This window comes from Eretmochelys imbricata, chromosome 3 (genome assembly GCF_965152235.1).
Source record: "Eretmochelys imbricata isolate rEreImb1 chromosome 3, rEreImb1.hap1, whole genome shotgun sequence".
Taxonomy (NCBI): domain Eukaryota; kingdom Metazoa; phylum Chordata; order Testudines; family Cheloniidae; genus Eretmochelys; species Eretmochelys imbricata.
Window position 1 is genome coordinate 48,761,745 of NC_135574.1, and position 26,723 is coordinate 48,788,467.

Consider the following 26,723-nt stretch of genomic DNA (forward strand, 5'->3'; position numbering starts at 1 on the left):
GGAAACAGGGAGATTTCGTTGAAGGCAAAGCAGTGGAAGTTGTAAGACAGAAAAAATATAGGTGCTACCTCATCTACTTCTGCCCAAAGCCTCGTGCCACTGTCGGAGGTAAGCCAGGGTCACCCTTGTTGCACACTACTAACCCAGGGTTTAGGTGCCAAAATAGAAATTTCCATCTGAAATTTTGGATGGGTGTGGCAATTGGTAGAGGCCCATCACAGGACTAGAATATGAATATTTTCAAGGAAAATCAGTTTGCAAGTCAGACAAAATAACCCTATTAAGGAAATTTGAATGTGTGACAATGTAATTAGTGAACTACTGTAGGCCATGTAACATATATGGAAAAATATTACAAGCAGTCAGAAGATACAGTTCAAGTAGAATGTAGATTAATTTAAACAAATTATTGGTCAGTTAGAAGTATAAATTACATTTAGTGCATTTAATGTTAGTAATGATTTTTTTAAAATTCATCTGTACTGTTGATATGTATTTATGTTGCTGTTCAGCACTGCTGATATGAAAATGTTGCTATTCAGCTCATAGTGTATAAGTATGCTTTTTTTTTCGTTTGAAGGGAGGAAATTCCATTGCAGACATAATTGTGGTGAATTAAAAGTTCTTCTAAAGGCAGCAATGGAATCATTGAAACATATTCAAAAATAAGATGGCTTGAAGACATTTAGATGGGAGTTTCCAGGGTACAAACAATAGGTAGACTGATGGAATAACTCCAGAGCACAGAAGCCTCTTGTCTGAATACATTATCATGTTACTACATAATTGCTCTAGCCATCTCTTGCTGCTGTTCCTATAAAAGCAATAATAAAACTAATTTAAGTACTTGAAAATGGGGTGCAACATACTGTTGATTCATCCATTGAGATACGCTACCTAACTTCAAATTTCCTGAAAAGGCAAGGCATGAAAATAAACAAGAAATTTAGCATGACTTTATTTGATTTAAGAAATATGTTTTTTTAGATTAAGAAAACTATACTATGTCTTATTAAAACTACTATAGCCCAACTCCCAATTGCGTAGTAAAGAAAATAGCTGTCTTGTTCCCATTATTCTTCTCAGAAGGTAGATACTTAAAAGAAGTGGACTTCTCAGTGGATTAAAAAAAAATGAATGGACATAATAGCATGACACCTATTCATGTTACCCAAAACAAAACCAGAATTATCATTCACTGTGGCAAAGTTGAATTTCATAACTATTATAAGATCTCATAACTTCTTGCAAATACTATAGGATATTATTTCCATTATAATATTTGTAACGGTTGTAAAATTCTTCAGTAGCTTCATGGTAACTTTAACAATTGCACCAATATCTCTGTTATCACTGTGTATTCTGTTTGCATGGATACATGACACAATTTATTCAGTCTCCTGTAGAGACAATTTGAAGCCATTTAAAGATGTTTAGATGCAGGTTTGAGGGTTGAAGGAACTTCTGCCTTTTGGACACACGATCTGATTCCTTCAAAATTATTTTTATAAAAGTCTGGTTATTCCAAATACTTTTCTTTTGAATCTTTAGTTTTGCTTTTCAGTCAGAATACTCTGGATATAGTAACTAATCAATAATGTGAAACACTTACCTAGAAAATCCATGTCTATCGGTAGCATAATAATATTGTTTATTTTTATGACCTTAGGGCCTAGTACCCCAATCATGGACCAGCACCCCATAGTGCAAGGGGCTGTTCAAACACGAAACAAAAAGACTATCCTTGCACCAAAGAGCTTACAGTCCAAGTATAAGACAACAGAGGAATACAGATGGACTGGGGAGTTCAAGGCAACAATGAAAAATGCATCTATCTAACCTGTCCCAAAGCCGTTTTAGTATTACACAGTTGTTGTTTCTATTTACTGCAACACCTGCTTCTCATCATAAAATGTGTTACGCATTAAAAGTAATTTCTATGAGCATGAAAAGGAGCAATGTGAAAAGTATAGCTCAAGTTTTTCACTATACAAAACTGTAAAAGGAATATTCATTTTGTGACAAACTGAGCAATGCAACATGAAGCATGCAAAAGTCCATTTTAGTATAATTGCATGTTCAGATATCATTTTTTAAGCAAATGAAATGTGCATTCATTCTGTGCACAGAATGAGGCAAGTGTCCTGTGGAAAAATAAGTATGCAATCATGTAACTGAAGGTGGTATCTTAATGCATATGCACAAGGAAGAATTGGTTAGTTATTTTCTCAGGACTTTGAAGATACAAACCCATATATAGAGTAACCGCTGAATATGATTGTTTATAGCTACAGTCATTTGCTAAAGAAGCTCCTTCTTATAACATTTCAAAGAATAGTATAGACAGGATGCACTTTATTCTGTTGCTTTCCAAAATGGCATTATGGAAGGATATTGAAGGGGTGCATTTTTTTTTTTTTAAAGTCTAGTGTATCGGGTTTAAGACATCTGTTTTTTTAATGGTTTTTTTAGCATGATGTTCTGGACACTTTGCAGCAGTTCAAGTATGAATATTATGAATTGCCAGTAAAATATTATGAATTGTCAATAAGATATATAGTCCAAACAAGTATAAATTTTGATTGGCAGGAAATGAGTGTAAATTGCAACTGTGAAAGTTACCAGTTGTAGATTTGTGATTTTTTTTTTCTAGATTCTTGCATCCCATTATCTTAAAGTATCATGACTGGTGTGGCCACTGTCGGAAGAGAGGTACTGAGCTAGATGGACCATTGGTCTGACCCAGTATGGCCTTTGTTACGTAGAAAGGAGCGGGGGGGGGGGGGGGGGAAGGGGGGAATACAGTAGCTGCCAAAAAGTCTTTTCAGTGGTTTGTGACAAGTAGACAGAAATCGACGTAATTGTAATTAAATCAATCCAGAGAAAAAATTTTACATAAAGAGTTAATTACAACAATTTAAACTTTAATGAGAGTACAGCTGTTCGTTTACATGGTGCTAGTTTCCAGTAGGGAAAAATTGAAAAGTGTTTCATTTCCCAAGTGACATGTACTGCTGTCTCTCAAATTAAAATTTGAACTTGTTCTTAAGGACTGCTGTATATATTATAGCACAGCAATATCAGTAGTTTGCAAATTTATGTAATCCACAGCATATACAAATGGCTATATTGCTGTTACTTTTTCTAAGTTACTTTTCATATATGCATTGTGTACTGAAGAGGTATTTACACTCAAGTTTATTAATTTTATTAACCCATCTTCCATTATTATTCTTTAGTCACTCTTCCAATGAAGTTAAACATTATATTCTGTGTATTGATACTCAAGTGGAATTTGCTAAAATTCAGCTCCTCAATTTAGAACATCAGCATAAACTTTAGAGGGGTCAGACACAAGAAAAAAAAATAGGAGAATGAGCAAAAGCTGTATCCCTTGGGGGAGCAATACAAGATTATGAACTTGAAAGTAAAGTGCTCTCCGAGGTTCCTACCTTGATTCACCCTGACTAACCAGTTAAATGTCAAAAACTGCACACCTCAGGAAAATGGTACTCTGATATGTTGGCATTCAATATATTTTTCCAAGCCTCTTTACCTTAAATTCTCTGAAATAATTGTGCACTATTGTTAAGGAATGTGTGAGCTACTTTGTGTACTCCTAATGAGAATAATCTTTGTTTAAATATTTCACTGTGGGCCACTGTTGTAGAATGTATGAAAACTAATGGTTCAAATGACCCTATCTGCTCCATTCCCATAGATTCCAAGGATCTAAGGGACCATCTAGTCTACCTCCTTTGTACCACATAGAACTTCCCCAAAATAATGTCTAGAGATATCTTTTTAGAAAATTACTAATGGTTAATTACCATTAGCAATAAAAAATTATACCGTGTTTCCTATCTGAATTTGTGTAACTTCAACTTCCAGTCATTGGATCATATTATACCTTTCTCTGCTATATTGAAGACGCCATAATTAAATATTTATTCCCCATGTAGGTACCTGTAGACGGTAATCAAGTTATCCTTAACCTTCTCTTTGTTAAGCTTACGTTGATTGTGTTTCTTGAGTCTATCACTATAAGGCATTTTTTCTAATCCTTTAACCATTCTTGTGACTCTTCTCTGAACCATCTCTGATTTATCAACATCCTCTGGAATTGTGGACAGCAGAACTGGACACAGTATTCCACCAGTGCCAAATACAGAGGTAAAATAACCTCTCCTATTTGAGATTCTCTTGTTCTTGCATCACAGGATCGCATTAGCTCTTTTGGCCAGAATGTTGCACTGGGAGGTCATGTTCAGCTAATTATTCACCACAACCTCCAAAATGTTTTTCAGAGTCATTGCTTCCCAGAATAGAGTCCCCCATCCAGTAAGTATGGCTACATTCTTTGTTTCCAGGTGTACACATTTACATTTAGTCATATTATAACACATATTTTTTGCTTGCATCCAGTTTACCAAGTGATCGCAAATGCTCTGAATCAGTGACCTGTCTTTTTCCTTCCTTACCACTCCTCCAATTTTGTGTCATCTGCAAACTTTATCAGTGATGATTTTATGATTTCTTCCAGGTCACTGATAAAGATGTTACATAATGTAGGCCAAGAACCAGTCTTTGGGGGACTCTATTGGAAACATCCATTCAGTGATGAATCCCTCTTTACGCTCTTCTTTTGAGATTTTTCATTGATCCAGATTTTAATGCATTTAATGTGTGCCACGTTAATTGTATATCATTCTAGTTTTTTAATCAAAATGTCATGTGGTACCAAGTCAAATGCCTTACAGAAGTCTAAGTATCAACACTATTATGTTTATCAAACAAACTTGCAATCTCATCAAAAACAGATTTCAAGTTAGTTTGACCAGATCTATTTTCCATAACCCCATGTTGATTGGCATTAATTACATGACCCTCCTTTAGTTCTTTATTAATAGAGTCCCTTATTAATAGAGTCCTTTATCAGCCGCTCCATTATCATGTCTGGGATTAATTAGAGGCTTGTCAGCCTGGTATCACCCAGCTGATTCCATTGACCCTTTTTAAAAATTATCACGACATTAGCTTTCTTCCTGCCTTCTGGAATTCCTCCAGTGCTCCACAATTTATTGAAAATCAAATTAACGATCCAGCTCTCTTAAAACTCTTGCTTGCAAATTACGGTATCTGGACCTACTGATTTTTAAAATGTCTAACTTTAGTAGCTGCTGTTTAACATATTCCAAAGATGATAGTGGAATGGAAATAATGTTCTCATTACCATTATGAGATTGCATTGTCTGCTTTTCCCCAAATACAGAACAGATATATTTATTGAACACTTCTACCTTTTCTGCTTTGTTGTTATAATTCTACCATATCTATCTGCCAATGGACCAATTCTATGTTAGAATTCTTTTTGTTCCTAATGTATTTAAAAAATTCCTTTTTGTTGTCCTTAACTCTGCTGGCCATAGATTTTTCCTTGTGTTCCTTGGTTTCTCTTATTAATTTTCTACAATCCCTAACTTCTGATCAGTATTCCTTATCATCAGCCTCTCCTTTCTTCCATTTGCTACATATTAGTTTTTCTATTTTTATTTTTACAGCTGCCTTCACTTCCCCTCTGACCCAGGTTGGTTTTTAAACTAGCACAGCATTCTTCCTCAATTGTGGGATTTTGTCTTTTTTGGGACATCTAGTGAGGAATTCTTATCATTCACATTTTTCTGATTAAATTCATCCTCCCAGTAGATATGGCTCATAACTGTTTTCAGCTTTGTGAAATTGGCCCAATTAAAGCACCAAGCATATATATTACTGGTCTGGACTTTATTCTGCTTGCACATTGTAAATGTGGTCATGTCCTGAAGACTTGTAACTACGCTACCATTAAATTTAACTTCTGTGATCACTTCCTATTTATCTGTTAGGACAAAGTATAATATAGAATTCACCCATGTTGGTTGCAAGACTTTTTGAGTTAGGAAATTCTCATCTATAATGTTTAGAAATTCCAAGGATGTTTTAATAATGGAAGCCGAAGGTTTCCAGCATATGCCGCTCAAATTGAAGTGCTCCATGATTATGCAGGGTTTTTTCCCTACACATTATATATCGATGTGTAAGAAACCAGTCATCCTGTTCTCTAGTGTGATTTCGTGGTTTGTAACAGACACCAACAAATACCCTGATCTTATGCTTTATCTATTAGTACACTGATCCATAAGTGTTCAAGGTCATTAACTTCTGCATTATCAGTGACTAGGAAACAGGTAATGCCATTTCTGCTCTCCTTTTGCCCTCTTGATCCTTCCTAAATATGTTGTAATCACTTATTTTAACATACCAGATTTCAGTAATACCAGCTAGGTCAAATTTATGCTCAAAAATGAGCAATTCCAGTCCATCTTGTTTGTTACCCATGCTACTAACATTAGTGTATAGGCAATCCAGGAATTTCTCTGCTTTATATCTTTTGGTTTCTTGATTAATTTTGTTCTCAACATCTTGATTTTTGTGCTGAGTGCTCACATCTTCCCTCTTTTTACCCTTCCTTTTGTTATTAGTTTAACCCTCTCCTGACTATTCTAGGCAGCCTGTTCCTAAGGAGATTGGTCCTCCTCCTACTGAGGTGGAGGCCATCCAAACTATATAGCCTCCTCTCCTCATGGAAGGTAGACCAATATTCCACAAAACCAAAACCCTGCACCCTATACAACTTACCTAACCAACAATTCTCTTCCAGAATCTTCTGCCTTCTTTTGTTCATGGGACAGGAAGGATCTCAGAGAGGATTGCTTGGACATTATTATTCTTCAGTATGCTTCTGAGTTCCCTGAAGTCCTCTGTTATCTGTGAGATATCCCACAATGAAGTGTCATTAGTGCTGATATGAGCCATCACCAGTGGATGATCCTTGCCCATTGACTTCAGAAGCCTGTCCAATTTTAGAATAACATCTTGTGTCTTGGCTCCAGAAAGGTAGCATGCTCTCTTATTGTCTGTCTGTTCCTTGTAGAAATGTTCTTTCAATGTTCTGAGTATTGAATCTCCAATAAGGATCATCTTTCTTCTGTGTGTGTGTGTGTGTGTGTTTGTTTACAGTTTGGGCCAAGGTGCCATCCACATGCGTCCCATGCATCTCTCTATTTCCTTGGGCCTGCTGGATCTTTAGACATGTCTTCCGTAGCTTCCTTGTTGAGGATTTGGTATCTATTTGAAATTTCCAGCTGTGTGGAATTCCTTCTGCTTCTCTTCTTTCTGGTGCCAACAATCTGCTTATTCTGCTCTATCTCCAACCATGCAGAATGCACAACCTCTTGCCTCTAGTGCAGGGGTGGCCAGCCTATGGCTCCAGAGCCACATGCGGCTCTTCAGAAGTTAATATGTGGCTCCTTGTATAGGCAGTGACTCCGGGGCTGGAGCTACAGGTGCCAACTTTCCAATGTGCCGGGGAGGGGGGGAATCACTGCTCAACCCCTGGCTCTGCAGAGGCCCTGCCCCCTCCCTTGAGCCTGCAGTGCACTCGCTCCTCCCCCTCCCACCAGAGCCACCTCACGCCACGAAACAGCTGATCGGGAGGTATGGGGAGGGAGTGGGAGGCGATGGTGGCAGCGGGGCTGCTGCTGGGTGGGAGGCGCTGGGAGCCGGGGAGGGGGAGCTGATAGGGGGCTGCTGACATATTACTGTGTCTCTTTGGCAATGTACATTGGTAAATTCTCGCTCCTTCTCAGGCTGAGGTTAGCTATCCCTGCTCTAGTGGTTACAAACTGCCAGGCCTCCTGTCTGACTTCCTCGCTCTCCAATTCCTTTGTGGACTGCTCCATTCTTCCTTGAGCCAGGGTACTGGTGTTTCCAGAATCTAGTTGTCTAGGAACTCCTCAGCTTCTCTGATTCTCAGTAATGTCTCACTTTACCTTTTCAATTCAAGAATATTTTCTTCTAGCACAGCCACCAATTTGCACTTCATGCATAGCAAATCTCTTCTGTCTTCATGCAGGTAAAGAGAATATGGCACATCTGATGGTCATCTTGATATCACATATAGTGCTGAATCTGGAATGAAGCCCTTTCATACTCTCCCTCTAACTCTCTCCGCGACTCCTCTCCTAGCTGCCTCTGTCTGCAAATCTTGAGTTCACCCACTAAGTGACTTTTATACCAAGTCTTCCCTGCTTACCTCAGCTCACCACTGCAGAGTGATTAACCACTCAGAGACTTCAAACAGCTGGGCTGATCAAAGTTCCAAGGGCTAGAGCCTTGCAGCCTTTAACAAGGCAGTGATTAAAGCCCCATGGGCCTACTCATGTCTACACAGCAATTAAACACCAATGGCTGGCCTGGGTCATCTGACTTGGGCTGAGACTCCAGGGCTGTAAAATTGCAGTGTAGATGTTTGAGCTCAGGCTGGAACCTGAGCTCTGGGACTCTCCGAGTGGGTAGGGTCCCAGAACCTGGGTCCCAGAACCTGGGCTCCAGCCCAAGCCCGAACATCTGTACCACAGTTGTACAGCCCGAGCCCGAGTCAACTGACATAGGCCAACTGTGGGTACTTAATTGCAGTGTAGACATCAACTCGGCCCCATGGAACAGCTACACAGCCTTCTGTCATAGTGTTCAAAAGTTTGAAGTCCTCATTTTTTGAAAAATACCATTACTCCAATTTAAATAAAATCTTTACCTTTTTAGGTCATAATGCAGTTTAATCTCTCTCTCTCAAAAGCAATAACTTGGTTTCAGCTTTTTCCATTTTAATGGTTTTGACAAGTATATTTTCATAGTCCAATATTTCATTCTGTAGAGTAGCTGGAATCACTGACACAATGAGCAGTTCACATGCAAATAATCTGCTTTTAAATATTTTTACCAGTTTGACAAAGGGTATGCCTACAGCATCCGCCATAACTATGGGAAAGAAGGCAAGAGGACTGATTATACACCATTCAGCTGCATGAAGATTATCCTGTCCAATCCACCAAGTCAAGGGGATTATCATGGTGAGTATTCGTAACTGACATGTTCACAGTGCATGGAACCCAGAAGCTCTGGAAGAGAACTGACTGAATGGTTGTATTACTGGCAGAAGTTAGTAGTTCATATCTTATGCCAATCATTGCTGACAAGTACTCTTACTCTTCTGGTGATTTGACTTATTAGGTCAGGCAAGAGGAATTCATTCAGCTGTACTTCAGTATGCTCTCTACTAAGCTCTTCACTATTCTTTTCCCACTTCACTTGGTAAGTGTCTTAGAAGCCAGGCACTGAAGTTTCTTACAGCTCTACTTTAAAATTGGTTAGCATACTCCAGTAATATTTCATCCATTTAGTTTTTAATAGGCTAATCCTTCAGCAATAGTGTTCAACTTTGAATCTCATAGTCAGTCTGTTTTAATAAACTAAGATTAATTAAGAAATTTAACATCTCGACTTTACATAGTTCTCTAAATCTGACCAGTCCTCCGTATAGGATGATGCATAAAACTCTCCTCTTCATTAAGTTTCATAAATGTTACACTTCTCCTTGCATGACATTTTTTGGAGGACCTTCTGTTCCTAGAGTAGACCTTTTATCCACCCCTTGATCCTAACTTATTTTGAAAAGACTATGGCAGATAAGTGGTGTCTTGGACTCTTCATCCACTGAGCTGCTATTTGATAGCGTGTGTGTGTAGTGCACTGCATTACGGGGATACTTTCAAAAGTTCCTAATGAATTAAAGACATGAATTCAATAGGACATGTGCTCTTCAATCTCTTAGGATATGTCTACACTGCGATGGAAGTAAGCCTCCCAGCCTGGTTAGACAAATTGTGCTAGTGGGGCTCCTGCTAGCAAGCTAAAATAGCACTGTGGATATGTTGCTGCACTGATAGAGGCCTGGGCTAGCCACCCAAGCTCAAGCCTACCCTATCCCCTGGGTCCGAGTTTGAGTGGCTAGCCTGAGCCTTTCCCAGTGCTGCAGTGTCCACACAACTATTTTTAGTGCACTAGTACAATCCCCACTAGCATAAGCTGTGAGGCTTGTTCCTCGCTGCAGTGTAGGCACACCCTTAGATGCTTTACACACACAACGTGTACTTACTAGTAATAAGTCACTCATTTGACTTTGTGTGCAAGAAAAATTTCTTTTGTTTTCAGTGATGGGATTCTTGAAGATATTTTCACTATGGAATAAATACTATTGTGCCTTTTAAGGATCAAGTCCCCTTTTATGCTAGTTTTCCTATCTGTTGTGTGTGTCCATCACAGCCTAATGTTACTTTTTGTATTTGAGATTACTTTAAATGTAACAATGTGATAGCTGTTTTGTGACTGTTTGTGCCTGTTAATAAGGAACCTAATTAAAACTGCAAAAAGAAAAGGAGTACTTGTGGCACCTTAGAGACTAACCAATTTATTTGAGCATAAGCTTTCGTGAGCTACAGCTCACTTCATCGGATGCATACTGTGGAAAGTGTAGAAGATCTTTTTATACACACAAAGCATGAAAAAATACCTCCCCCCACCTCACTCTCCTGCTGGTAATAGCTTATCTAAAGTGATCACTCTCCTTACAATGTGTATGATAATCAAGTTGAGCCATTTCCAGCACAAATTCAGGTTCCCCCCCGCCCCACACACACACTTAGAAAACCTGAATTTGTGCTGGAAGTGGCCCAACTTGATTATCATACACGTTGTAAGGAGAGTGATCACTTTAGATAAGCTATTACCAGCAGGAGAGTGGGGGGGGGGAGGCATTTTTCATGCTTTGTGTGTATAAAAAGATCTTCTACACTTTCCACAGTATGCATCCGATGAAGTGAGCTGTAGCTCACGAAAACTTATGCTCAAATAAATTGGTTAATCTCTAAAGTGCCACAAGTACTCCTTTTCTTTTTGCGAATACAGACTAACACGGCTGTTACTCTGAAACCTGTAATTAAAACTGTTTTCCACTCAATGAATGTGAATCTTGGCCTGCTTATGTTGTAGTGCTTTATGTAACTCTTGAGCCTGTAATACCCTGATAACCATACAGTGGAGTAATCTTTTAGAAAAAGAGTAAAACAGTTGCACACATGGGCAATTAACTTCTTTATTAATAAGCTGTTAGACAATTAAGAACAGCTTAGTCAGTCTCTCGGGTGTATTATTGTGCTAACTCTTGGGTAAGTAGCCTTGTTTGTGTGCTTGTTTTCTTTCTCCATCAGGGTGCCCATTCCGCCACAGTGATCCTGAGCTACTGAAGCAGAAGCTGCAGTCATACAAGATTCCTCCCACTGGGATAACTCAGGTAGGGTGTATTCTGTTTGGACTCCTGATTAATGAGGAATCAGGCACTGCCTTTCAGTTTAATTTAATATCCATGTAGCAATGCCATGTACAACTTGTCAGAGTGTAGGTGACATCTGTCGTCTTGTAAAAGAATTAAGTCAGAGTTGTGGCTTTTCTGCATTATTACTTTTGCTGATAATGTTCTCACCCTGCAGCTAAACGGAGTCATCCCTTTTTTTCAACTTATTGGCTCATAAATTTACAACATTAGTTATTTTTTGTATTGTGGTGGGGACAATAAGGGATTTAGCACTGTTCTCTTTTAAATTTATTTTACTGCAATTTATTATTAAAGATTCTGAATGAAGCAGTCAGTTAATGGCAGCATTAGTCTTTTTTGGGAATTGCTTTTTAATCTTGTCTGAAAGTGTGAAAGATACAGTCCTGTGTAGTCAATGGAAATTGTGATATGCATTAGTCACTGTGCTATGTAATGTACAATTCTAATAATCCATTAGTTCCAACATATATTTGTTTTAATATTTGACTCATTGTACTGAACTACCTTAATCAATAAAAGTACGTTATACTGTTCTGCAAAACCTTACAAAGATTCAGTACCTTCTTAAAAGGGAGCATTAATAAAATGTTGCTGCAAACCTGATGTAACTAAGAGATGTTGAAAGAATAAGAATATTTTGACACTGGGGAGGTGGTTTCTTGTACTGTTGGGCTGGCTCAGGAGCTGGTTGTGTAAAAGGACAACCAAGTCCCTTGCTGTAGAAAGCCAAATGGATCACAGAGCTCAACTGAGAAAGTCCAGCAGAGAAGTTTAAAAAAAATGTACTTTAGATGGCCAAAACCCATTTTAAGGCTATAATCAACAGAAAATATTTTTTTCTTCCCTCATAATGTGAAAGGTAAGGAATCTGGCATACACACGTAGTTGAACTAGTTAAAGGAAAATTTGAAAGCCCCATTGATGTGTGTTTCTTGGATGCCTGCTGCAGAAACAGTCAGTGTACAGATTAAATAGCAATAGTTTATAGTATTTATGTGTAGGCATACATATCCTTAGCCAGTTCTGGAAGGCCCCAAACTGGTGGTCCTCTCTTACAGGACTATATTTTGTTTTGTTTTTATTTTTATTAATCCAGGTAAAAGTAATATCCCTAATGAAAGACCTTGCCCTACAAGTTGCAAATCAATAGCCGGATGTCTTTTTGGCATTAGGCCAGTAAATAACACATTATTTATTTGTCTTAAGCACATATCAGCTATCAGTGATACCTTCATTGAGTTTCTTCTCTTGTTATGTGCTTCAAATCTTGGTGCCAGTTGAGATTTTTCCAACAATTGATCATTGAAGACATTGGTGGGAAGCAGCCACTTAGTGGACCTTCAGTACGTGTTAATATGGTTCATCTGAGATTACTGATCCTATGTACTTGGATGAGGGAATAGTTTCTTTATATTAATGCAATCTACTTGTATTATTCTCAAGGTGAGTCTACACAGTTTTTGTACCACTTTAAATGTATTTGTTTGAAACTGGTATATTTAAAGTGCTACAAGCCCCTAGCATGGATGTAATTATACTGTTTTTATTATATTTTAATTATATTTGTAATATTTTAATTTTAAAAGTAAAATTCCAAGAATAGGCTATACTGGTATAAGACATATTTATACTGATATAACTGCATCCACATTAGGGGTTAACTAATTACGTAAAAAAAATCACTGCCCTTATTGAACTAGTTAAATTATTACAAAACAAAAAAAAACAACCCCTGTGTAATCTAGTTGGGTAGGCAGTTCCTACCCATTGCTGGAGTTCAGGGGAGGGAATGGGGGCTACAGTCTAAAGAAACAGTATTATTTAAGAGTCTGATAAAATTTCAGCTAGAAAATAATATTTTCGGTTGTGAAGAATATCAATAGGAAACACTGATATGTGACAAAAGCAGAGAAGGTAAAATGATTGATGGAAATGTAAATATGAAATTAAAAACATTTGGGGTAAACTTTGAGTTGTGACCGGGGATTTAGAGCTTCCCAATTCACAAAACATATCAAAGTTGTTCAAATAAGTCCCCCTCTATAGCTTTGAAAATATACCCTTTAAGGTATACTTTCAAAGCTGTGTGCAGAAATAGGCATATGCATGGGAGTATGTTTCCATAGGCTCAAACCTCAAATATATAGGACAAAGATAAAAGCAATGTCATGGAGCAATATGTGAATGTTTCAGGTCACTGGTATATACTGTTCTCTTTTCCCCAGTTAAAATCAGTTAATCATGTAGAGCATAAGGTTGGATTCCAAATGTTCTATACTTTTACATACGGGTACCTCAGATACAGGTAAGGGAATTTCATCTACAGCTGTAGATCAATTAATAATTCCTAGATTGTGCTTTATGACACAGTTCTTTGAACTAACATGGACTTAAAGGCTGTTGTTTTTCCACATTGGGTTTTGTCTGAAATTGCCAGAGAAGCATTTGTACAAGAAATCAAAAAATTTAAATTCGTACACTAACAGTATGAACAGCCTACTGGCATCTTCTGCCATTTAAGGAGTTGTCCCATGATGTACTTCCCAGGGTTTGATTAGAATGTAATCACACATGGCACATCTTAAACTCGAGCTCAGTTTGATAGACAACAAGCGATAATTGCTCTCCATGGGTAAGTACAAAAAAGTATTGTTATCCACTCTAATAAATTCTATAGAATTAAAATGTTTTAGCATGATACATGCTTAATATTTATTTTCGGTGATATGGTTCTTTGTACTAATTTAGTGACTTGCAAAGTACTTCAGCTGTCAGTGAAGTTCTAAAAAGTTGAACATTCTATTCTGAGTCCATGTAGAGACTATGTAGTGCCCATCTTTAAAAAAGGGAAGAAGGAGAATCCGGGAAACTACAGCTTCACTTCAGTCCCCGGAAAAAATCATGCTGCAGGTCCTCAAGGAATCCATTTTGAAGCACTTGGAGGAGAGGAAGGTGATCAGGAACAGTCAACCTGTGTTTACCAAGGGCAAGTCATGCCTGACCAACCTGATTGCCTTCTATGATGAGATAACTGGCTCTATGGATATGGGGAAAGTGGTGGATATACCTTGACTTTAGGGAAGCTTTTGATATGGTCTCCCACAGTATTTTTGCCAGCAAGTTAAAGAAGTATGGATTGGATGAATGGACTATAATTAGATAGAAAGCTGGCTAGATCGTCTGGCTCAACGGGTAGTGATCAACGGCCTGATGTCTAGTTGGCAGCCGGTATCAAGTGGAGTGCCCCAGTGGTCGGTCCTGGGCCAGGTTTTGTTCAACATCTTCATTAATGATCTGGGTGATGGGATGGATTGCACCCTCAGCAAGTTCATGGATGACGCTAAGCCCGGGGGAGAGGTAGATATGCTGGAGGGTAAGGATAGGGTCCAGTGTGACCTAGACAAATTGGAGGATTGGGCCAAAAGAAATCTGATGAGGTTCAACAAGGACAAGTGCAGAGTCCTGCACTTAGGACGGAAGAATCCCATGCACCGCTAAAGGCTGGGGACCGACTGCTTAAGCAGCAGTTCTTCAGAAAAGGACCTGGGGATTACAGTGGAGGAGAAGCTGGATATGAGTTAGCAGTGTGCCCTTGTTGCCAAGAAGGCTAACGGCATATTAGGCTGCATTGCCAGCAGATCGAGGGAAGTGATTAGTCCCCTCTATTCAGCACTGGTGAGGCCACATTTGGAGTATTGCATCCAGTTTTGGGCCCCCCACTACAGAAAGGATGTGGGCAAATTGGAGAGAGTCCAGCGGAGGGCAACGAAAATGATCAGGGGGCTGGGGCACATGACTTATGAGGAGAGGCTGAGAGAGCTGAGCTTATTTAGTCTGCAGAAAAGAAGAGTGAGGGGGGATTTGATAGAAGCCTTCAACCACCTGAAGGGGTTTCCAAAGATGATGGAGCTTGGCTGTTCTCAGTGGTGGCAGATGACAGAACATAGAGCAATGGTCTCAAGTCGCAGTTGGGGAGGTCTAGGTTGGATATTAGGAAAAACTATTTCACTAGGAGGGTGGTGAAGCACTGGAATGGGTTACCTTAAGGAGGTGATGGAATCTCCATCCTTAGAGGTTTTTAAGGCCCAGCTTGACAAAGCCCTGGCTGGGATGATTTAGTTGTGGTTGGTCCTGCTTTGAGCAGGGGGTTGGACTAGACGAACTTGAGGTCTCTTCGAACCCTAATCTTCTGTGATTCTATGAAAATGCCCTTTGTTCCCGTAAGGGTGGATCCTATGAAATTAGGATTTCCAACAGAAAGGCAAAAAAATGAAAGAAAATAAATTACATTTCTGTCAAAAAAAACAAAGGTGGAAACCTGTACTATACAAGCTATGCTCAGAAACACATTTAAGACTTGTTTTAGTTTGGTTTAATAAAATATAGTCCACATATATATGGATTTATTCTTCAACAGACGTATACATAAATATCTCTATAAATGGGTATAGATAAGATTTTTTTAAAAAAAAATATTGTGTATGCTGACTTTTGAGCTTATATTGTGCCTATGAGATGTAGCATTCTTCTTTGAGTGATTGCACATGTGCATTCCACTCTTGGTTTGCACATGCCCATGGGGGCACTTGAACGCCCTCTGCTTCCATGCTCCACTGGCATCAGTTTAAAGGGCCCCACCCACCCTGAGTCCCCTCAGTTCCCTTTTACCTCCCATGATGGTTTCTGGAGATTAGGAGTGCATGTCTACCCTTTCCTGGATGACTGGCTAGTCAGAGCTCAAGTTATATCTAATGTTCATCTTAGTCAGTTAACCTTAAGGCCTTAGGACCACTGATCAGTGCAGACCAGTCTATCGTTTGCCTGGTGCAGATGCTAGAGTTTACAGGGCTCTGTTGAATGCTACCCAGGACAGAGCATTTCTCCCAGAGTCAAAATTCCAATCTATTCAATCTCTCATGATAGACCTCAAGATTCATCCAATCACAGCAACCTGAAACTGGATGTGGCTCCTAAGGCACATGTCCTTGTGCACATATGTAGTTCAACCCACCAGGCTACACTTCAGACCCCTTCAGACATGGCAGGCCTCACTGTACTCGCCAACCTGTCTGCATCTGGACACTGTACTCACAGTATCTTTTCAAGTTCTAATTTTGCTCAATTTGGTGGTTGAATCCTCTGAAAGTTACTGCAGGCATTCCCTTCCTCAGCCCTCAACCCTGAAGCATAAGGAATTAACCCTGACATTTACATCAAGTACTTGTTATGTGACTTACATTCAGTTCACCTTTTGGATAGATTATGGCCATTGCTGCATCTTTTAGAGGAGTTTTTTAATATTTTTTTTAAAAAAGTTCAGAATATGGCCCTAGAAAATCATGTGGCTAAATGGACACCTGTCATAGGGTTGTGTAGCATTAGACTTTATATTTGTAATCTATTAAAATAAATATATTTCTGTATCCGTATAAAACAGTGTTCTCCAAACTGTGGGCATGACCCCTAGCGGGACACGGAGGAACATTCGGGTGGGGAGGGGGCGCTCAGTGGGGCCTCGGCTAGCCCCTACGGAGGGGTGGGGAGGGAGCACCAGCCAACTCCACTCTGCTGCCAGCTCTGCTCTGGCTCCACACCCAGCTGCGGCTCTGGCTCCGGCCCAGGACTCTGCTCCTGGCCGTGGCCCCAGCCCCAGCTGCAGCCGTAGCTGGGGCCCTGGCCTGGCCATAGCTCTGCAACCCCAACTGGTCCTGCTCCCCGCCCCAGATCTGCCCCCAGCCATGGTCCTGGCCTTGGCTCTGGGCCCAGCTCCGGCTCTGGGCCCAGCCTTGGTCCATGGCCCCATTCCAGGCCGTTCCCCCAGCTGCAGCCGTGGCACCTACTGTGGGCCCAGCCTCTGCTCCCAACTGTGGCTCCCCAGGGTGGTTTGGGGGTGTGGTGAGGACAGGAGTAAGAGGGGGCACAACATAAAAGTTTGGAGATCACTGTTATAAAATGTTCATGAGAAAAGTATGTGATCTTTACTAAATATCAAAATACCAGATTATTAATCAATAAGAAAATAATATCAAGATTCAAGTATATGTGAAGGTAAATGCCTGACAGCATGTGTCATGCTGAGTAAGATTGCAGTACACTGGTTGCAGATATCAAAGACAGAAATGAATTTGATGGTGAATAAATGGCTTTGGATTGTGGGCATCTCAAAATCTCTAGTAAGCGAGAGGACTTTCTTGAGAAAAAAACCTGACTTGATTGTTTCTCAACGTAAGCACCACACACAAAAAAAACCAAAACCAAAAAGTAGTAAGTCAGTGTCGTTTTAACTCTTGTCCAGGTTTATTATTCCATAGTAATATACACAACAACAACCAGGACATTCATATGTACTAAATAGCAAAGTTAATCATTATTTATTTCCAAGAAAAGGAATATGTGTGGGGGGAGGAAAACAAAAGGATATCTGATTTGGGCTTTTACTATCCTGAGGTAGGGCAATAGTCTTGTGGCTAAAGCAGAAAACCAGAATTCTGATAATTTGGGTTCTATTCCCAGCTCTCCCATAGACTGCCTTTTTGTCACTTACCTCAAAATCTTTATAACTTATTTTGTTGCATCTGTAAAATGGGGACTAATAATATTATCCACCTTTAATACAGGGTTTCTGCTTAAAGTGTTTGAATCATTATACTTTTTGGTTTGCAGTGCATATATATTCTCAATTACTAAGGCTGTTATAATTCTAGTCAATAGAATTAAAGCAAAGATACTGGTTAAATCATTGGACTCATGGTCTACACCCTCTTGTAAATCTGAAGTGTTTTGAGGGATGGTGAGTCTTAATACTGGTTGGAGGCAGTGCGAGTGATATGGTTGCATATTTTCATGAAATTACTTCTACAGTAAAAATAAAACTAATGGCATGGTACTTGGTAGGATTTACTTCTCTGATTATGGTTTCTAAAGATTACAATGAATCCTAGAGTAGTTTTAGAACATTGGCTGAGAGGTTTTGTTTATTTAAAAGCACTGTCTTTTTTTCTTGCTTCTGAAGAATTTTGCTCTCTTGTTCTCAAGTTGTTTCAAGACAGTGTTTTTGTGTATTGTGGTGGTGTTGATAAGAGATGACAGGGTTTCACTTTTATATTTTTTTTATTGTCAAAGCATATTAATATGTGTTTATATTAGAAAGATAATTTATGCATTTGCTGTTACACTTAAAATGAAAAAGTTAAATAATTAAAAGATTTGATTAACTCTTTGTCTAATGAAGTAAAATGCTTAATATTACTTAAAGTGGAAGACAAAGATCTGAAATCTTTTACTAACTAAAGTATTATTTCTTATTCTAAATTATTGTGAATATACATTAAGAACAAAAGTTCATGAACAATTGATGTTATTGTTTTTAGACCCAGTTGAGTTAACACAAAATTATCATGGTAAAATATGATTTACCATTGGGTGTTCGTTAAGATTTCTTTGGCTCTTCACATTTTAGGCATTGACTACCTTACTTTCAAATTATGATCCCTATCTACCATTAATGAGGGCACACTTTGAAACATTTCAGTTGAACCTTCTTGTTCACTGAACATATCCCCAAAAAAGCAGAGATTCTCTCTCTAGCCTCTAGATTATATTTATACTACTATTGCAAAGAAGTTTACTTTTGCATGGGACTATGTTTTTGAAGATACATTTGGAAACAGTTGAGAAATCTGTTAGAAAACTGAACTTTTGTTGTTGTTAGTATTCAGTAAATCGAGTAGGTTAAAAAAACAAAATAGGATACCGTAGATACTTGCTACCAAGAAAACTTTTAAAAGGTATTAAACCTGCATGCTAGCAACTGTACATCATTTGGATGCCTCAGGAGGTTGGTTAAGCACCACTGTCTGAAGATTTTTAAGCAGTTATTGTCCATACTAAATCTAGAAACTGTAAATAGTTTTTAATGATTAAATGTTTCAAAGTGGACAGTATACGAGACTTAAAAGTAACACTGAATCTGGGGAACTTTATAGCAAAAGATAAATCTTAAAAGGTAAGTGTTCATATCAGTACAAACGACTAAAAGTTCATAAGATTTTTTTTAGTTAGGAAATATTTATCAATAGAAGATGACACTCAGCCTTTCCATTATTTTATGAACAGTAACTATGTTTTAAGAGTACCTCTTTCCCATTTTATCTCACATTACACCTCTACCGTATATGAATATTTTGATTGTTACATTTAGTTTGTGATTCTTCATGTATTGCTAGACGTTGGGTGCATCCTTAAGCACAAATGATCTTATTGATTTTAGTGGGACTAGTCATGGTGTATAAAGTTAAACACATGTGTTTGCAGGACCAGTCCGTTAAATACTAAATCCTCTTTGCAAGCATAAAAATGATATGCTGGCCACTATGTGATGTAATTTCCCCTGCTCAATCTTCAGGCCTTTCCTAGCATATATTGTTTGCAATCACTGTTAATATAACTAGCGCCACAGGTGGGTGAGGTAGAGTAGAGCAGCATTTAAAGTGAAGTTGGCTAAAATCATATTGGGGGTAGCGGGGAGGGGAGGGATAGGGATGGACAACGTGGAAGGGGAAAGAGATGACCAAAAAAAAAAGAGAGGCCTGAGAAAATATATGAAAAAAATGCAAAACCAGTCTAATGTATTTGAACAGCACAAGGGAGACTAAGAAAGATTTTATACCATATAGAACCCTAAAAAGCACATTTGAAAATATTTTTATCCAGTCTTTCTAAGTTTAAAACATTTTAAGATAAAAATTTAGAACATTTAAATTCTTTTTTTCTTATAAGATGTAATCCGTAGTCTAAATTTACAAATATTGTATAACAAAGATAAAGCACTGCTGAGAAAGTCTGTTGAGTCAGGAACCTGCCTGCTATAATAAAGTACCATAATACTGAAGGCAGGATTAAAATATAGGTTTTTGCCATTGGCACTGGAATGGGCTGCCTTTGATTCGGAACGTCTTGTTGACTGCCCAAGTGAGAATATTGTTTATTTTATAGTTGTAATCCTAAAAGGGGAACAGAGAAGGGAGAGAAGCATGTATGGAAAAAAGTATTGGAGATGAATGAACACTACAAAAGGAGAATTCAGGAAAAAGAGAATCAACAAATCACTTGAAATAAAACATATAAATAGAATATTCCACAATCTAATCATAAATTGATACATTTTGTACATTTAGACAATTTATAAGGTAAAACATTTCCAAACTAAAAATCATATTGATATTAAATTCAGAAGAAATTCAAAATGTTAAAAATAGCTAGGAAGAGAGAGAGACACACACACACACATATATAGTACTTCCTTATACCTGTGATATTAATCTAGATTGTGCCTGAGAAATTTCCTTATATTCCCTCCCAAACTGTGAAAGGGAGAGAAACTCGAGTGTAGCCTTGGAGACTGGGGAATCTGACTACTGTCATTTAAATCTGAACAGCTGTCAACTCAGGAAGGGCCAGCGAATTAATAGAAAATGTCTCCCAGAAATAGCTGAAAATAGAGATTGCAAAACATCTAATTTTGTATACTTCTAATTTACAAGTATAAAGACATATTAAATTAAAAATAGTATGTTAAAAATTTGGAAGGTTGCAAAGTTAAGCATTCAGACACAGAAATGGCAGAGCTAAATTTGCTCACACAGTAGAATTTCAGCAGTGGGCTTCTGAAACTGAAAAAAAAAACCACTGGCATATAAATTATTTTCTAATTCTAGTTTTATTTATATAAACTTTCAAATAAAATATCTACCTTCATTTAGCAATCTGTCTAGGGGTTATTGCAACAAATATATTCACATATTGACACCTTCTTTTCATTCAGACGTGTACTTGCTCATCTGTTAGATATTTAATGAGTTCTTCACTAACACTCTTAAAAATTAAGGTTTATGCCTAAGAGGCCTATAAAAGAAAAGTGAAAAGTTAAGGAAGGGTTGTTTGTAGTGGGTCCTCTGTGTAGATATTTTTGAAGAGACTCTGATGGAACAGGTGCTTTGGGGATGATTATTGCCATTTTTAAAGCCTTATTTTAACTTGTATAAATGTTACCTTAAATATAAGCAGCCTTGTTGGTTGGCAGTTGATTTTAACTATTCTAGTGGTGGCAAGTTCTGGGGAAGCTATTGCATCACCACAATTAAAAAATAATATCACCTAAAATAGTGCCAACGTGTGTGACACTGAAAACCATAAGACCAAATATTGTTACCTACAAGAAACAATAAATGAGTATTAATGGGGCATTTTGAGGAAACAGTTTAAAGCAGATAGAGAAGTCAGTATAACGTTTATGTATATGTTTTATAGAATGGAGCTGTCAGAAATTCATGGTGTTCACTGTAAAATACAAATTAAATATCAAACGGCAACAGAAAGGCACGTGCCCCATATCAGTAAATAACCAAAGGTCACAGCAGAGTCCTAACAGAGCAGGTTGAGTTATGCTGAGGTGTTTAGAAACTGACCTGAAACTGGAAAAACAATAATGTGTTCAAGTATGTTCCAGAAGATGCACCTCAATCACACATTCAGTCAACTTTGAAATAAAATGAAGGTTAGAAATGGGGCATATTTGGTTAAATCCATAGTAGAAAGGTTGCGTTTTTAATAATAGAAGTAACTGCAGCAATTTAAAAAAAACCCCAGAAACTGACCTTAAGTAAGTGAAAGTAACTATCTGTACAACATCTTAACTATGTAAGCCAAAGATCTAGAGAGCAGGTGGTTGGACGCAGCTGTCAAACATCTTAATCTCATCAGTAACTAAAGCAAAATCAGAAAACAAAGTTGCAGATGGTAGTGAAAGAAAAGGTACAAAAGAACTAAAGGGAGGAGTACAATTCAAAGGCAAATTTGTCCTCAAGAATCTACAAAATAAAGTGATTTAATGCACATTTTTGTATTTCCCATTTTATTTTTAAGGATGGGTATACATCCACTTTACATAAATGAGACTTCTCTCCAATCAGAAGTCATTTCTTGGTGTTGTGTGTTTGCTACACCGTAGCATTTGTTTTAATGTTTTAACTTTCAAATTTCTTTGCACAGAAACTCTCCTCCACCTGCTTGAGTACAATCTGGTCAATGAGTACTTTGTTAATGTCAGGGCAAGAAGAAACACTTTGAAGAACAGGAGGGACGGCCAAGCTTATTTTGTGAATGCTGGAACAGTTTAATGGCCCTTGGGAACATTTAGCGTAGCACTTTGACCCTCTCCTCCAAGATCCTGCTCCTAGCTAACACAACAGGAGAAACTATGTGATTATATGTCATAATGGCTGAGTGGGCTGAAGGAATTTGAGAGGGTAGCGAGATTGCTTTCTACACTGACCCTAGCCCAGAGGGAGAAGAAAGATTGAGGCAGTGTGTGTGAGGAGATAGGTAGGTTCTTAGGAAGAAGCTCTATTTTCTTGGAGCCACTAGAGGCAGACTCTGGTTTGGCGAGAACTAGCTAGCTTCCCTGTGATATCAGTATCTCCCCACATGGCTCCTCTCCTTCACCTGGCAGAGGTATCCATGTTGAATTTATCCAAGAATGGGCAAAGGGTCTATGCAAACATTGTTTCTTCCTTGTTTGTCCTGAGTTGTAGCACTAGAACAGCTAGAAAGAACTGGCAGTGGTTGTGACATTACCCAGGGAACAATCTGGACCATTGGACAGGTGTGTGTCCCCTCAATTCTCTAACCTGGGATGCCTTTTATTCAAGACAATCAAAAAAGTAACTCCAGCTGTGGTGCACTCCAGACTCAGGCCTATGTGTGAAACCTGGTGGATGGAGTGCCATGATTGGCTGGGTGTATTTGTGGAACTATTTTCAGCTGTTGATGACATAGAGAAAATACAAAGCATGCCACTAAAGGAGACTGCACTAAAAGCACAAATGTTGTTCTATGCCATGATCAATTTTCATAGCTGTCATGGAAACCATTTCAAGTGTTGTCCGGCCCTTGTCCAAAGTACTACAGAAAACAAATCTGGACATTTTCTGCTAATCAGTTGGTGACAGAAATTTTCCATTGTGGCATTACCCAAGGTACAATCTGGACTGTTGAACCGCATTGTCCCCTTAACTCCGTAACCTGAGGTGCCTTTTACACTGTTTTGCTGTTATAACATCCACCCCTGGCCTATTCATACAGCCTTCAGCATGCAGATTCACTCCCAGGTAAATATATGAGTACTCTGACCAGTCGCTCATGAATTACGACACCCGCAAATCCGTAGTCCAAGTCTTGTTTCCCCAGAAATATGTGTCTTGTACTATCCAGCACACTACTGAACAATGCAAGCTAATAGAAAGTCCATGATATACGCCCCCGCCTTGTTATCCCAAATGGAGTTTCTCACACACTTTAATTCAGACATAGTGGTTAAGATAAAGCAATAAGATAAATGCAGAAAGATAGATTTTAAGTGATACAAAGAAGATGCAAAAAAGTCAGGATTGGTTATAAAAATAAAATAAAAGTAATATGCAAGCTAATGCCTAATTTAACAAGCTAAGTGAACTTAAAAGCAAAGGTTTTGCTGAACATTTCACAGACTGAGTCTCCTTTCAGCCTGGGACCACTCAGTTCTTTGAGAGTCATTGATGTTATGAACAGAGAGATGGCAGGAGGAGAAGTGAAGTTCCTCCCTCTTTATAATTCACTTTCTTGTGTTAGAAACATCCTTGCTGAGCCATGGTGATATGCAGTCCGTTGTGGACATGAGGTTTGAATCATCCCTGTGATGAAATATAAATTTCTTGTTTACACCTCCCCGTTGCTAGAGAATGGCTGCTTCAGCAGGTGATAGCTCTTGAACACCTGCATGGGGTGCCAGTGAGACTTTGTCTCTGAAAAACTGGTCTGGGCCTACATTTCCAACTCTGGAACATGTTTCAGCAATGTTACAGAGTAGAAACTTATAACTTTACATACAATGCTGATACACATATTTTACCAGGACTAAAAATATTCAGAAGATTGAGTTTTCAAATGATACCTCACAAGGCATACTTTGTACAAAATTTTGTCTCGGTTTTGTAAAAGTGGTGACCATAATAGTGTAGACTGTCAAAATGGTTTACAAGCCCTGTTGGCAACTTTCACCCTATCAGCTGCTGTGCTTGTGTCAATTGCCCCTTCCTCCAAATGTGTCGCTGATAGTTGTTCAGTTTATTTCCCTAAACCGGTGAAGAAGACAGCAGCAGTTTGGTAAAAGATAATGAGAAACATAATATGTGTTCCAGTAAGCAGACACTAAGCTTGATCATTGCTTGCCTTTTCTCTTCAAAGCAAACTTACAATATTATTATCAGTGCAGCCCTTTGATCAGCTTGCAATCTGGAAGTGAAGACTTAAACCAAACTCATTTTATTGAAAGATGATGAGCTAGTCAACCAGAATTCTCTGTTACATTGTCTTATTATGGTGGTCAAGATTGAGGCCCTTTTAAAATGTTTTCCACATTCCTAGGAAACTGAGAGTGTACCCAAATTTTCTGTTTGCCCATCTTTGACTCTTATTCTCAAAATAAAGGATATATTCCTGAGTAACCAACTAGTATAGGATTACATTTATTAATACCAAAAAAATTGTATGGAGGACTCTATACTTTTTGGTGTGTTTACAATGAAGTAGTGGTATAACAGAACTGAAATTTGAAGGGAATATTAGCATTTAATTTTTCATATGTAAACAAATTAAACCTTTATTTTTCTTGTATAATACACTCAAGGCAGAGCATTAGCTTCTCCAGTTCCTCTAAGGTGTTCAATACTATTCTCGTTTGAGTGCTTGCTCATGTTCACTCCATTGTAGGTGTGTGTGCTCACCACATGCACCAGTGCCGTAAATTTTTCCCTGAGTAGCATCCGTAGGAGACCGGCTCTGGTGCCCTCTGGAGTGGCGTGCGTACGCACCGGTATAAGGGCCACTGATCCCCATATAAGCTGTTTGAAGTGTTTAGGGGAAACCCACGTTAGCAACAAGTGTCATATTTGCAAGTTTCAGACTACGGACCAAAAAGGAGTGGGGCATTTGTCTCTGAGCGCTCCTTATGGAGTCAGCCCTTACTTCAGCCTCAGCGCCGACCGAATCGGACTCTGTTCCTAGCACTGTGGCCTCAGTGTGCAGCGCGCTGCCAGCACCAACTGAATACCAGCTAAAAAGCAAAAAAAAAAAAAAAAAAAGGCTGGGAGGGGACATTCTCCTATTTCCTGTAAAGGGAAGGAGCGAAAAGACCCGTGAGGGGCAGCTCTTCCCCTCCGGTTGGAGGTTGGGCCCCAACTCCCACTGAGCGGTCAAGCCCACTCCAAGACCTGCCCACCACCCTGGGGACTGGCAGAGGCACTCAGCTCCATAGCGGTGCCTTCCACTCTGGAGGCCTGTGCCACCGACATCAGGTACAGACGTGCCTCGTTCGAGGGATAAACCTGCCTTGGGACCTTTCCAACAGTCCCCATCAGTGCAGCACCGCTCCTCGCCACAGGGGATGTCCTGTCAGCACTTTTCTGAGCAGTGGCACCAGCCTGCAGATACGGGTTGGCTGGCCTGCCGGATTCCTAGCATTGGTCCATGGATTCCAGGCACTGTTTTTTGGGCTGGAGGCAGTGATCGCCAGTGGGCTGCCACAGACCACCAGAGGCACGGCACCAGGCTCCAGAGCCCCGGTGCCAAGAGTGCCTGAACTGCTCTCCCAGTACACAACAGTGCTCCAGAAGGTCAAGAGGCCGGACTCCGAAACCCCCATTGCTGGACCACCGGTACGGGTCACTACGAGTGTGTTACCGGTCTGTGACATGCTGGTCTGCCCGCTCATGTTCCCGCTCGACGGAACGGCACCGCTTGCGAAGTGTAAGGCATCGATTGCCAGGGTACCATTGTCCATTTGCTGAACACCGCCACTGGTCACTGGAATCGTGACGCCCACAGCCATCGCCCTCCTACAGATTCTCAGCAGAGGTTCAGGGCTAGAGCTGATGGGATCAGGGTAGATAGGTGGCCTCGGCACTGTCCTGGTCCCCCAGACATGTATCCACCTCCTCGGGCTCCGACAGTGAGAAGGAGAACCTGTCCGCAGGACAGGGCCACCCCTCAGGGGCATCGGTGTTCCTTGCTGGGCCACCAGTGGCCTTCCCCCTGGCAACTCTGGAACCCTTGGGGATTTCCCCAACCATCACAGGAGCATAAGTTGGCCTCGGGGGCATCCACCAAACCGTTGGCAGCAGTCTCCTCCTCACCTCCTGCACAGGGCCTCACCTTCTCTCGATCAAGGTGCACCTGGCAGCCATATTGGCCTTCTATTCTCTCATCCAGGGTAAATCTGTTGTATTATTGTATGAGATGTTGATCAGGTACCTGAAGGGCCTTGAGCGTCTCTTATTGCCGATCCGGGACCCAGTACGAGATAACTGGTTCTGTGGATGAAGGGAAAGTTGTGGACATGTTGTTCCTTGACTTCAGC

The 26,723-nt window shown here is 39.5% G+C and overlaps 1 protein-coding gene across 4 annotated transcripts in view; it reads left to right on the forward strand.

Annotated features, from left to right (window-relative positions):
* The window catches only part of PRIM2 (DNA primase subunit 2), a 310,312-nt gene that overhangs the window by 244,438 nt on the left and 39,151 nt on the right, over window positions 1-26,723 (forward strand). For all 4 annotated transcript variants that reach the window (XM_077812653.1, XM_077812657.1, XM_077812656.1 and 1 more), the window contains 2 exons: window positions 8,825-8,951; window positions 11,148-11,230. In XM_077812653.1, coding sequence (XP_077668779.1) covers window positions 8,825-8,951; window positions 11,148-11,230 — 210 coding nt within the window. The remainder of the gene's footprint in view (window positions 1-8,824; window positions 8,952-11,147; window positions 11,231-26,723) is intronic.